Here is a 12,961-nt window from a genome sequence, read left to right as displayed (position 1 = left end):
ACACAGCAGTCCAATTTCACTTGAGAAGTGCTGATTGTACACAGCCCCCCGCAGAGCCCCCCGCCTGGTGCACAGCGGGCTGACCCCTGGGAGCACAGAGGACAACCCGAGGCACGCTAAAGGTCTGCACCAGCCTCTTTGGGCACCTCTGCTGCCCATGGCACGGGCCACCAGTAAATGGCACATGCCACGTACTGCATCAACATCCATCGCTCGTGTCTCTGCAAACTCACTGTTATCATCAGTCAAATAAAACATGGAGTTGTTCTCAAGGCCTCTCTCTCCGGAGCTATCGCTACCGCTGACCCCTCCCCAGCCCAGGCTGGCACATCCAGCCTCCATCTGTCTTAATCCCATCGTCAAGCCAAGCAAGTCACTGTTTATTATGTTCCAAAGATGTCACCAGCACTTAAGAGGAGAGGTGCTTCACGCCAGCACGGCAGGCCCCCAGGAGGACCAGACAGATCAGCATCAGAGCGGGTACCCTGGAGGGACGGCTGTCAGTGAGCGCCCGCAGAGAAGGACAAGTTGCCCAAAACCAGACAGGGCACCTTGTGGAAAACACATCAAGAGAACAAAGTTTCAGCAGTGTATTGAGCCGGTCAAAGAACCTTGTCAACAAATATCCTCAGGTAATAGAGAGGCTCCCGTCTTCCCCTTGCACGCTAGGTTTGCAATCTTGCCTTGTCTTATTGCAAAAACTGTAATCAATACTTTGTCAGCAGAGAGCGATGCTGTCGCAGAGCCCCACTGTGAGGAAGGGAAAGAAATCATGTCCAATCTCCGCACCCATGCAAGAGGGGCAAAGTCAGCACAAGGGAGCGATCAATACGAGCGCTGGATCAGGTCTCCAGCTCCTCTCACCTTGGTACCGTGCTGTCAGGACAGGTACTTCAGGCTGCACCACTCGAGAGAATTCAAAAGCAGCTTGTCTTCCGCAAAAACTTTTTTTCTTTTTTTAATAACTGGTTTTCAAGAACACTTTTCAGCAGCCTCAAGTCCAACACGCTCCCAGCATCTCTGAAACCTTCTGGATAATGCTACTCTATAGTTTTTGCTCTTGTTAAATAATTTGAAGAGCACTGAAATGAAAATCTATGTCCAGAGGCTAGGTCTTCGTGCATCTCCAACAATGAGCTCTTAATAGCTGAAATTAAATCCAGTGATTTAGTCCAGAAGAAAATTAAATACCCAAGAATATTTAGTAAGACGGTCTTCAAATAATCTAAAAGAATGCATTTGCCTGAATTCAGTGCTAGGGCAGTACTGGAGAGCAGCTCATTGCTATTTATGCAGGAATGTTCCTCAAGGACACACTAAAGTAGGCACATCCACGGAGCCAACTGCAATTTACTGTTGTCTCTTTCAGTTCCCTAATGCATCCACCAACCGATTCCCCGCAAAGGACTGACCGACCTGCGCCTCCAACTCACCCTGCTCCTGCCAAGTGCTTTATCTCACACAAACTCCCTCAGCCATGGGGGCAAGAGATGTTTCTCCCTGTATTTCAGCAGAATAACCAGCATGTCCATCTAGCAGCCAGGTATCTATCACCTCAAGCCTGACAAGAATTCTGCAAACGAATTGTGATGCTGGCAATTTTCTGAGTAGTTTGCTCTAAAATTAAGTGTCATCGAGTAATTTGTGTCTGGCTCTGCCACAATTTCCATAGCCATAATTATTTCAGACACACTGTAGAATAGCAATATAATACGCAATCCTGAACAATAAATATCTCCAAACTTGATCATTACTCCAAAAAGAGACTGAAGAGGAAGCATATTTTACATGGGTGTTCCGTACGCGTGACTGATGGAAAGCAGCATCTACCATAAGGCATTACAGCTACCACGGAGCTACCGCTAACGGGCAGAGGGAGGCAGATGCTCCAAATCCATTTGGCACAAAGCTCTCCACACCTTCAAACTTCACTTCTCCGAGGTCACAAAGGTGCTCCAGCCACGTCCTGCTGGAACACAAGACCCAAGAAGAGAAAGCCAACTGGTAACTCAGAAAGGATACTCAAGTATAAATTCCCTCAGTGATTATTCCTGCAGCAACAGGCACAGATTCACTCCCACAGCCCCCACGCGATGCGTAGCCCCCCCTTCCCATCCCATTACCACTCAGCACAGCCACCACGTGCCCGGCTCCAGCCCTGACAAGTGCTGCTAAACCTGCGCATCAGCACCGGCCCCTCAAGCGCAGCATCTGTCTGTGGGATGCCGGTGGCTGCATCAATGATGAAAGTAAAACCTGGTGCTTTGTGCAACTTACCGAATCCCAGGAGAAAAAATAAACTTATTATGCATAATACTCAAGCATCAGTCAGAAGATAAAATAAACTCCAGAAGCACATACAGGTTTGTAAGCTAATGTATAAAAGATGAAACAAATAAAAAGCCCCAAGCGCTGTACATTTGGATTCACTTTCTTTCTATTTAAAGAGAAAAGCAGACCTTAGGCTTCAGGATGTATCTTTGCACTAAATGACAAAATAATGTGATTTATTATTCTAAATTTCTCTAACTTCCAATTGAACAATTTATTTTCCAGCTAAGGACACTGTAGTGACACGATGCCTTGATGGGACACACGTGATGTCCAGGGGATTATCTTACCAATACCACTTCCCACCCCTGCCCCAAACTTTTGCTCAGCGAGAGTGAGCCCTGGCCCCGCTGAGCACACATGAACTTGATTTCCAAAAACATCTTCCAGGAGACAGCCTGCTCAGGGCATCTCCAGCTCATATGGTCCTCAGATGCTTTCCATCCTCCTCTGCTACAGAAGTGGCTGATTCCCAGTACAACAGGAGGGACTCAGGTTGGTGTAAGGTCTGGCACCTCCACCCCGGGGCTCCCCCCAGCCTGCAGGGAGCACAGCACCCCACGACTGCTCCCACCCACCCTGCCAAGCCAGCTGCAGCAGAAGCATCGCTGCCCGCCGGCCACTCGCAGCGAACGTGGCTGATGCGCAAGGCAGCCACACAGCCCTTGAGGCTTGCAAGGACACAAGTCTCGCTCGCAGCTCGCTGTCATTAAGAGAAAGATGGTGCCACGAGCTCTCAGGGCCAGGCCACAGCTTTGGGATTCTTTTTTTCCTTTTTTTCAAGTCAACACCTGCAAACTCACGGCAGGAAGGAAAGGCACCGTCACCTCCGGGAGGCACCAGCCCAGCCTGGCAGCGCAGCGCAGGCAGGAGGGTGCTGCCACGTGCTGCCCATGGCCCCACGGGACCCCCACCCTGCACACTGCCGGCTCCCGAAGCACAAACTTCCCAGGATGCTCCACCCAAGCATCCTGCATCTCCTGCCTTCAGCGCAGCCCCCTCTCTGCCTGCATCCATGCTTGCCTCCCCACACAGACAGCATTTCCCTCTCCCAAGGAAGGGGAGAGACCAACGCCAACATCAGTAGCCAGGCAAAGGCATTCCTCCTGGCAGCCTCAATGGACGAGCGTCAAATGAGTGGGTCCAACACCAGAGCAACCCCTTTCCCCACGCTCCGCCGGGATGCTCAGCAGCAAAAAGGCATGCACTAAAAGGGAAGGTACAGCAGAACACAAATGGAAAGACTGGTGGGTTTTTTTTAAAAAGCAAGTACTTTCTCTGTTGTAGCACTTCTCTTTGGAAAATAAAAATCAAGGACTTAATCCAAACTCTCTTTTTTACAGAAAAACTTCCCTTTAAATTTGCTCAAAGCATTGACCAAATTTATGCCCGAGTAATGGCTGGCAGCACTGAAGAAGCTACTCTATTTCACAGTATTTGCAGCTGTGTTTTTCTCCACAAACCTACTACTCACAACAGACAGGTTGATCTTCTCAAAGGCTTTGCTTATCCATTTGTTCCCCTACTATTCAAGAAGCCAAGCACAGGAAAGAAAAAGACTTCCCCGAGATATCTGTAGCAAGGCACGATCTGCTACAAGAGATGCGTTCTCGCTGCTTGCTGGTGCCGGGACAAGCGGCTCTAAGCTGAAGTGACTGCAAGGGCGATTTGTGTCAGACACAGGGAGAGCAAGGTGCCCGGACGGGCTGCCCGGGCAGGCAGCAAAGGCGTCACTGGAGAGCTCTGGGAGGAGGATAAACACCCGCAGAGCCGATGCCGGGGAGACCTGCAGTGCCCGAGAGCCCGGCCGCGGCAGGCAGAGCAGGGAGCAGGGAGTAGCCCAGCTAGCAGCCACCGCACGGGCACGGATCTGTAGGGAATTACTGGGGAGGGGGCTGCAAACGGCTTAGGAAAACAGCAACAACAAAGGGCCACGTCGGAATCCAGGCTGTGCTGTCACAAATCTTGTCTCCTCATTACAAGTAACAATTATAAGCTGCCATAAACCGTAATTACACTACACATAGCGTTAGATTCATCAGGCAATTACAGCCATTAATAACGCACCCCAGCCTGATGAGCAGAGCGGACTTGCGGTCTGGTGTCCTTCATTTTTCAGCAGACCACTGATGAATCCCACAGTAGATCAGAGAAGCCATTTCTGGCCCACTGCAGCGTCAGGCGTGCATTACATTCTACATCACTAGCAGATACCATTAGCAAAGACTGCTTTCTTCTAATTAGTGTTGACTTGCGCCTTTCATCTTATCCCTATGGTTCAAGACCAGCAGCCAGGCCAGCTCACCTTGTAAAGCCCCCAAAGTCCTTCACGCAGCCATTACCAGGGATGATCCCAGCACAGAGCGAGGCCAGCCCACTGCAGCCGGAGGAAAACGGGCAGACACAGAGGTGCAGGCTTGCACCAACAGCCCCGCGTGCTGCAGCCTGCCCCAGAGTGTGCCTTCGCCCTGCCGGGAAAGGCTCCAAGGGAAGACTCACCTCCAGCCCTCAAAAAGTCCCATTTCCACGTAAGCAAATGGGCAGAGCAGCCGACAGGTTATCTGTGCGAGAGAAACGTCCAGGATGGAACACAGAAATGACACAGCGGGATGAAGCATGCAAATCTGCCCTGCCGAGCCTGGTAACTTCTGCTGGTTTATCACAAACCTACAGGAAAGGGGTGGGAAAAGGAAAAATCCTGCAACAGCAACTCCTTTCCCCTCTCTATCCTTGAAGTATCATTTCAGGAGAGCCCAGAAGGCCAACATGCTTTGTAAGCAAAGGTGCAAAAGAACAAAACCAAGGGCTATTATTTTCCTGAGATTTCTCCCTCAGTGAGATACAGTATATCTTCCTCGTGTCCTGTCCATGGAATGTTGCATCTGACATGCTGCTCAAAAATCCAAACTAATGCAGAACATGGGGGGGGAACTTCTTTTATTCCCCTTTTCAAACAGCCACTGCGGCCATCAGCAGCTGCTCCATACGCCCACGGGCAAGACAGCAAGTCGCTGATGTGACTCCTTGTGCAAGGTCCCCTTCCCTGAAAATTCACTTTAAAATGCTGCTTAAAAATCCTGACAAATCACTAGAAACTATTTTGTCCCTAAAACTGGTTTCAGTAGTGTCACTCCTGTGTAGGCAAGGGATACAGCCCACTAATTAGACCATCATCTACCAGAAAGACCGCGGTGCCAGGCCGTCCTGTCCTGGTGAAGGACAGCAGAGCATGGGACATTTCCCCAGCACAACGCAGCGCAGAGCCAGCTCCTGCCACTGCTGTCAAAAGTGGAAGGAAATAAATTGAGAAGGAAATTTAGCTAGAGCACAAATTTACGTATCTGTCAAAGAAGAGTGGCTGACAGCTATTTTTGGAAACTGGTCTCTATCATATTAATTCAACGTCTGGTTGAAGTTGTCTCATTTGCAGCAAATCTGGCTGGTAAATATTAACCTTGGGCTTTGTTGAAATTCTCCTTGCAGATATTACAAGGGATTGGATGGAAAAGATGAAGCAGAAAGAGACAACTTTACAGCAAACGTCAGGCAGACCGTCCACATCACCGTTTCATTTACACAAAAGCTATTGCAATGCACCACAAAGTAAATGGCATGAAGGGGCTACGGTTCATGCCTGGTGAAATTAAAAGTAAAAAGACATGAGCGCTGAGAAGCCTACTGAAAACCAAATAAGGATGGACAGGTGATCATCCACAGTGCAACAGGACTCCTCACTCGCCTGCCGTGCATCTGCTGGAAATAGGCTTTAAGATCTGTATAAGTGCAGACCAGCATCTGGCTACAGATATATATTAGGGAAGAAAGGCAGTCTAAATGTATTTACAGTGACAGAGCCTCTCCTCTTATTGGAGAGTAGATGTTAAACAGATGCTAAAGCTGCTCGGCTCCAGCCTAGAGATGGCTGCATTTCAAAGATCACTGAAATGATTCATCAGAAACGTGCAAGCCCACGGAAGCCTGTCAGGTATGCTGGGGCATCTTCAGAGAAGTGGTGCGACATAGAAAGCTGGACAGTCGGAAGGCTCAGCTTTCTTGCAGCAGTAATTAGCAGAGCCATAAATCCTATTAGTCTTTTTCCATCTCTCCTAATTTCAGTGCAAGGGTACAAGTGTTCTCTCAGCGGCAGGATGATTTCAGCACTTAAATCACGGTTGCAGGGATGCTGGCTTTGTGATTTAGTTCAAACAGCTTCACCAGTTCAGCGGAAAATAAAGCTCGCTCCCGCTGCAGGGAAGCTGGCACCTCCCACACCTCCCAGTAGCACCGTGGCCACCACTGGCGCTGCCACTCATCCCAGCCCCACACCAGGGGTGCCAGCAGCAGCCAAGCCCCCCACTGAGGCCAGACGGGCTGGGGTCAGAGCAGCCCCCATCTGCCCAGTGAGCGGAGCACTGGCTGGTCCCCACGGAGGGACCACTGTGCACCCTGGCTTCAGAGCACACTGACACTGGGCAGCGCCCAGCCACGGGATGGCCTAGGGAAACTTCGTGGCTTCCGCTGCCCCATTTCCTTGTGATTTCAACCCAAGAAGTTGCACCACGCACTTGGCCCTAAGCACCACCCTGGATCCATCCCGGACCCGGCTGGCAGCCAGGTCCCCTGGGATCACCGGGCACATGCCACCCCAGCAGTCCGTGGGGTGAACGGGCGACTGATCTCAGACACCAGCACGTTCCACGCTGCAGGCGCAGCCAGAAAGTCCTCAGAGATCAAAGGATGAGGGCGAGGGCCAGCAGCTGCAAAGCAGCACCTGAGACAGCCTGGAGAACCACCAGCTGCCCGCAGCACCGGCTGGGGGGGTCGGTCCCCAGGCTGCCCCCGCTCCCCACAGTGGCCAGTCCTCAAACAAACTCAGGGTCCAACCTCTCATGGCCACCAGAATGTGACAGACTGTGGCAAAGAAGTTTCATAGGCAAGGAGGATCCAGTGGACTTGCACCCACTGAGCCCCCCAAAGCCACCAATGTCACATCTGCTGTGCCATCACCTGGCTCTGTGAACATCCCCGAACTCCCACCGTATTTACCTGCCTCCAGCTCTAGGACTTTTCTCTTGTTGAATAATTTCTACAGCCTTGAACGCTTTCATCAAAAAGCTTTTAAAGTTACTCACTTAGCACTATGCTAATGCAGGGCTCTAAAACAAACCAAAAACTTCCAACCCTTAAAAACTGTTTTCTGATATTTGACCAGACATCAGACACTGCTCCGCAGAGAGTGACTAATGACCTGCTTTCTGTGAGGGGGGGGGGAAACTTAATTACGTCCATTAAATTACTTCAAATATTTTTCCTTAGAGAATATGAATTATTTAAACTCAACACAGAGAAACCTGAAACATTAGCGAAAGCCTTCTGGGACTCGCTATGTAAATTCCCACTCCAAACAGATGGGGAAAGCATGGCGAGCTGCCATGCAGCCACTGAAGCAATGAACAGCGCTAAGATTTCAATTCGATAGTCATAATAAGGTCTTCTTGAGGAGGGCACCGAGCAAATAGCTACTACCCGGAGCACCAGGAAAGGTTTCCTGCCTCCTGGAGGAAGGCAGCACAGTGGGCACAATGTAAACCTGGCAAGCCTCAAGTAGGTCCTGAAGGGCAGGCAGGATTCCTTGGGAAAAACTCGCTCTCCGGCCGAGCCATGCGCCTCGAACATGGGGGAGCTGCACCTGTTTGGGACGTATTTAGCTGTTTTGCTCTGCATCTGTTTTCTACCAGGTGAAAAAGTAGAGGTCCAAGGTATCAGCTGGACACAGGCAGCAAAGGGTCTTTCCAGGCGTATCTTATGGGAGAAAACATCTCCCCTCACACATCCCAGCTGGTGGTCAGATCCCCCCTCTGCCCCAGAGGAGCTCTGCTAACAGGGCAGCCGCAGATGCTGCCAGTTAATAATCGATAGCAAATTACACCTTTGAGAGAAGCAAAGCCCCGTGCTGAGGGACGGAGGAACCGCTGTTCTGGGGACAGGAGGTGCACACCAACACCCCATGCCACAGCCCCGCTCGCCCGGCACCACTGCCGCCCGTGCTGGCACCAGACCCGGTGCACAGGCAGTCAAGACCACGCTGAGCTGGGACGAGGTCCTGACCATGGCCCGAAGCAGGATGGTGCCCGGGAGGAGGTAGGAGCCCGGCGCCTCCCTCTTCAGAGGCTCCCGCACCGTGGATCAGACCGTGGGGCTGATCCCACGCCTGGCTCTGAAAGCGAGAGCAAAGTGGTCGCCGCTTTCCTTAGTGGGCACCAGGTTCATTAGAGGGATACCCATGAAGGTACAGGTTATATCCATTTTTACTGCTGTCATTAGACTTAACCTTGCAAGCTGTAAAGTCATCAAATTATTAAGTTGTGTCTAAAGCATGACAATGGGGACATTAATGTTCTAGAGTAATTTTATAGTTACAGATAAAGCTGTGGAAAATGCCTGATGGTGCTCAGAGCTCTGACACATCTGCCCAGCCAACACCGTGCTGCTGAGCAGCTACTGGCAACGCACCCATTTACCCGGTTGCCACCCTTCAGATTAAAGTCTGGCTGCTAGCTGGGGAGCTGCAATCTACTTAAAGAATCATATTGCTGACAAAAGGCAATTCCACTCGCCTGAGCTGTGCTCAGGCACCATGCAGACCGGAGCAGTCTGGCGGCACGGACTGACATAGAGAAAAACTGCTGGAGGACACCGACGGCCACTTTTACCTCTGCATCCCCCGTCCTTCTCCTCAAAGCCGGGACCGCACGTGCATTTGCCTATGGGGACCAGCCACTCGCCCTCCGCACTGCAGTGCATCCGGGGGGGGTTATCCACATCCACTTCGGCGTGAGCAACACAAGTGCCCTTAACTTCCACCAAAGTCACGAAGGCCGTCTCCGCCACCGTGTCTGGGAACACGGCCAGGTTCTGCACAGTGGCAAGGCACTTCTTGTAATAGACCCGCACGGAGACCAGCGCCACGCAGGCGCCCACATCCTGGAAGCCCAGGTGGAAGCCTCTCTTGCTCAGGTGCCCAATCTCCCTCAGCTCGGTGTTCAGCTTCATCTTACGCTCACCCAGGTCCCCCTGTGTGAAGCTCTCATCAGCAGCAATGGTGTCGATCTTGGTGTGCTTGCTCTCGCGGACGCTACGGCCCAGGTCAGAGTCTGACTCAACGTAATACAGATTGAAAGTCTCCTTGCAGGTGCCCGTCACGCCAGGGATGCTGTTGCAGTCCCGCAGGGTGAACTTCAGCTCAATGAAGATCCTCTGGCCATCCCGCCTGGCAATCCAGCCCGTCTGCAGCCAGTTGTTCTGGTTCGGCTCCATGACATTGCAGACCTGGTACGTGCGAATCGGCTTGTAATTCTCATCCACGCCACTGATTTCTTCCCACTGGGGAAAGAACACAAAGGGCTGTAACAGCTCAGGAGCTGCCATGAGCAAGAGCCAGCTGCCCTGGCAGAAACAAAGCAATCGGTATAAATACCAGCACCACAAGCCTCTCCCCCCACAGACCATTACACTGTAGGCACTCAAAGTCCTCAGCCCACCAAAACCACAACCTGTAGTAACCCAGCGGTGCTGCTGGACCACCTAATACCCGAGCTCTCTGCAAAGGTACAATCACAGAGAAACAACCAGAAACGGGGCACTGGCATCAGACCTTCTAGAACAGCCTAACATGAAACTGGACCCATCCTTGGCTGAGCACCCAGAGCCATTATCTCCCACAGGCTCCTCGGATTTTCTGTCCCTGGGAAGGTGCATCTGCACGGCATTGCCACACAGCCAGACGGGGCTGGGCTACCCAGAGAAGTCAAAGATGGCCAAGGAGGCGCGATGCCAGTCACACCATCACGCAAGGACAAATACCTTCATGAGCAGCACCAACTCCTCCGTCAGGAGAGGTTTTAGCTGGAACAGGACAAATCCTCTGCAAGCGAGACAGTGTTTCCCCAAACTTACCAGCAGAGATTCTGATTAGTGAAATGATGATTCAACCCTTACAGCCTTAAGGATGACCTGGCAACTTCCCAAAGCAATTCTTTCTGGGGGTAAATTTACGCGAGATTGCCAAACGTACACAAAACTAAGTTTCTGCAGACTAACAGCTGGCCAACACAGATGAGTCCAGGTTCTATCGCTATTCCCTCTGAACACTTTGCTTCCATTCTGGAAAATAAACCCAAAGCAGCAAGGAACAGAACTCTGAGTTTCCTGACACACTCTCCTGAAAGCAGCTATAGACCGACCCGATGCGATGCAGAGCTCCCAACAATCCCAGCCCAGCCACGGCCGCCTTCCAAGAGCTGAGCTGATCCCCAGACGCTCGTGCTGGCGTGCACATGACAATACAAATCCCAAACCGCTCGGTGTTTATTTGCTTGTTACAGGAGTGTAAAATTCATTTTGAGGCAGCATCGCATGCGGGCTGTACCCCTCACCCAACCAGCACTTTGCTCCTCGCTGTGAGCCCAGGGGTGCCCAGCGCTGATCAGCGTGACAGCTCTAGCCAAGCTGCCCCTCCACCCCCAGCTTGAGGAGACCCCGCACCTGCCAGCCCCCTCCACTGGCTCCGCGCGAGCAGGGTGCTCATGCTGCAAGACTTTACATACTGCTGAGCACCAGAAGGCAGCCCCCCTCCAGCCGCACAGAGGGACATCCCACCTCCGCACTTACCCCATTTGATGGGTGTGAGGTCCAGCCCAGCTCTGCTTGCGATTCCTTCGAGTCCAGCAGGACAACTGCAGGCAAGACAAGATGCTAGAGAGCAAAGACACCAACCCGGGACACAGCAGTAAATATCGACCTGGCCCAGCCGTCGGGAAGCTCAGCACAGCGCATCGCTCCCCACATGCCGGAGCAGTGGGTCCGGTCCCAGAGCGCAGGGAGCAGCTCCCACCCCAGCTCCCACCCCAGCGCCACCGGCCATCGCGCCAGCACCGCACCCCGCACCCGGCAGGCCCGACGCTGCAGGGCCCTGGGCTGGGCACCCAGCGCCGAGGGCGCAGCTACGCCAGGAGCACCCCGAGCTAACGGGTGCGCCCAGGGCGGGCTGCAGCCCTTCCCCAGGGACCCCGCAGGGCAATCCCAACACCCCGGCCAGTGCTGCAACTGCCGTGCCCGCAGCGTGCGCACCCTGGAACTGACAGCTGCTGGCGGCTGCTTTGAAACGGGAATTTCCTCGGAAGCCAGCGTCCGATTTCTACGGAAGGGCTCGTTCCGTTGGGCGGGAGGCGGCGTTTCACACGCTGGCGCTCGCACCCCGCGCAGCCAGCCGGCAGCGGGCAGCCCCGGGGCTGCCGCCGGGCTCCGGCCGCTCCACCCGGCGCCCAGCTCCGGCCCGGGGGTGCGGAGCAGCCCCCCACGCCACGGCCCCGCCGGCAGCCCGGTCCGGTACCGGCAGCGCTGCGCGGGCAGCGGGCACCGCTGGGGCTCGTTCCGGCCACCCCCGCGGGGACCCGCCGCGCCGCCCCCGCCCGTCCCGTCCACGCCGCGGAGCCACCGCGCCCGAGGCGACACCGGAGCAGGACGGGGAAGCGCGCCCGGACCCGACCCGCCGGCACCGGAGCAGGAGCCGCCGGCCCCGCCACCGAACCGCTCCGGTTCCTCCGGACGCCGCCGGGCACGGTACCCGCGCAGCCCGGCCCGCTGCGGGTGACCGACGCCGGAGCCGGTGCCGCGGCACCAAGGCCGCCGGGCACGGGGCGAGTGCCGGAGCACCGGGGAACACGCCGAAGCCAGGAGCGCCGGTGCACCGGGCGCCGCGGCCACGCCGCTCCGCTCGCCCGGTCCGCGCCCCGGCTCACCCTGCTCGGCGGCGGCGCGGGGCAGCAGCAGCAGCAGCAGCAGCAGCAGCAGCGGCAGCAGCAGCGGCAGCGCCCGAGGGAAGCCGCCGCCGCCGCGCGCCGTCGCCATGGCGCCGCCGACTCCGCGCGCCCCGCGCCGCCGCCGCGCTCCGGCCGCCGCGCCCCGCCCCTGCCCCCGCGCAGCCAATCGCCGCCGCCAGCCGCCGCTGGGGCGTGGCCTTGGCCCGCGCAGCCTATCGGCGGCGGCCTCTAGAAAGGGGCGGGGCGAGGGCGGGCGTGGGGGCGCCGTTCACTCTGAAGCCTACTGATGGCAGCCGCAGCCCAATCCCCGACCCGCCGTGCCTGTTGGCCCGGTCGGTGGGGCAGGCACCTGCCGGAACAGGCTCAGCCCGGCGGAGCAGAGCCTTGGGCTGCCCGGTACCGCTGCCGAGGGCAGGCACTGCCCTCCCCATGGAAGCCAAAGGGCACAGACAGCCCTTGCTGATGCTGAGGAGCAGCAGCCTTGTGGTCACAGCCATAATTAACAACGCTGGGTCATGTCATGTCATGTGTCCGTGTCCCCCCTTCATGACATTGGCTCCCTGCTGCCATTAACAGGCAGTGGGTGGTGGTGAGGCAGAGCCTTGTTCCTGCACCGCAGGGTGCAGGAGAGCAGCGGGGCAGGTCTCATCACTGCCCATGACTGCAAGTGATGCACAGGAATTTTACGTCAAGCCCTCTGCTCTGCCTTTGTGGGCTGACATCTGCTTCCCCGCTTCTTCCCGAGGTCCCCCAAGCCCAGTGGCTGCCATAACATTCTAAGTGGCCAGAAAGAAGCCCTGGGAAAAAGC

The 12,961-nt window shown here is 54.9% G+C and overlaps 1 protein-coding gene across 1 annotated transcript in view; it reads right to left on the bottom strand.

The window, feature by feature from the left end:
* EPHA10 (EPH receptor A10) overlaps window positions 1-12,240 on the bottom strand; it is a 44,657-nt gene extending 32,417 nt beyond the window's left edge. The window contains exons 1-3 of the mRNA XM_040588229.1: window positions 12,132-12,240; window positions 11,002-11,066; window positions 9,045-9,714 (exon numbers count right to left, since the gene is read on the bottom strand). Of these exons, the coding sequence (XP_040444163.1) occupies window positions 9,045-9,714; window positions 11,002-11,066; window positions 12,132-12,240 (844 nt within the window). The remainder of the gene's footprint in view (window positions 1-9,044; window positions 9,715-11,001; window positions 11,067-12,131) is intronic.
* Window positions 12,241-12,961: the final 721 nt, after the last annotated feature.

Source organism: Falco naumanni, chromosome 3 (genome assembly GCF_017639655.2).
Source record: "Falco naumanni isolate bFalNau1 chromosome 3, bFalNau1.pat, whole genome shotgun sequence".
In the NCBI taxonomy this organism is placed as follows: Eukaryota; Metazoa; Chordata; class Aves; order Falconiformes; family Falconidae; genus Falco; species Falco naumanni.
Note: the sequence above shows the minus strand (reverse complement) of the source record. Positions and strands in the feature narration are given on the sequence as shown.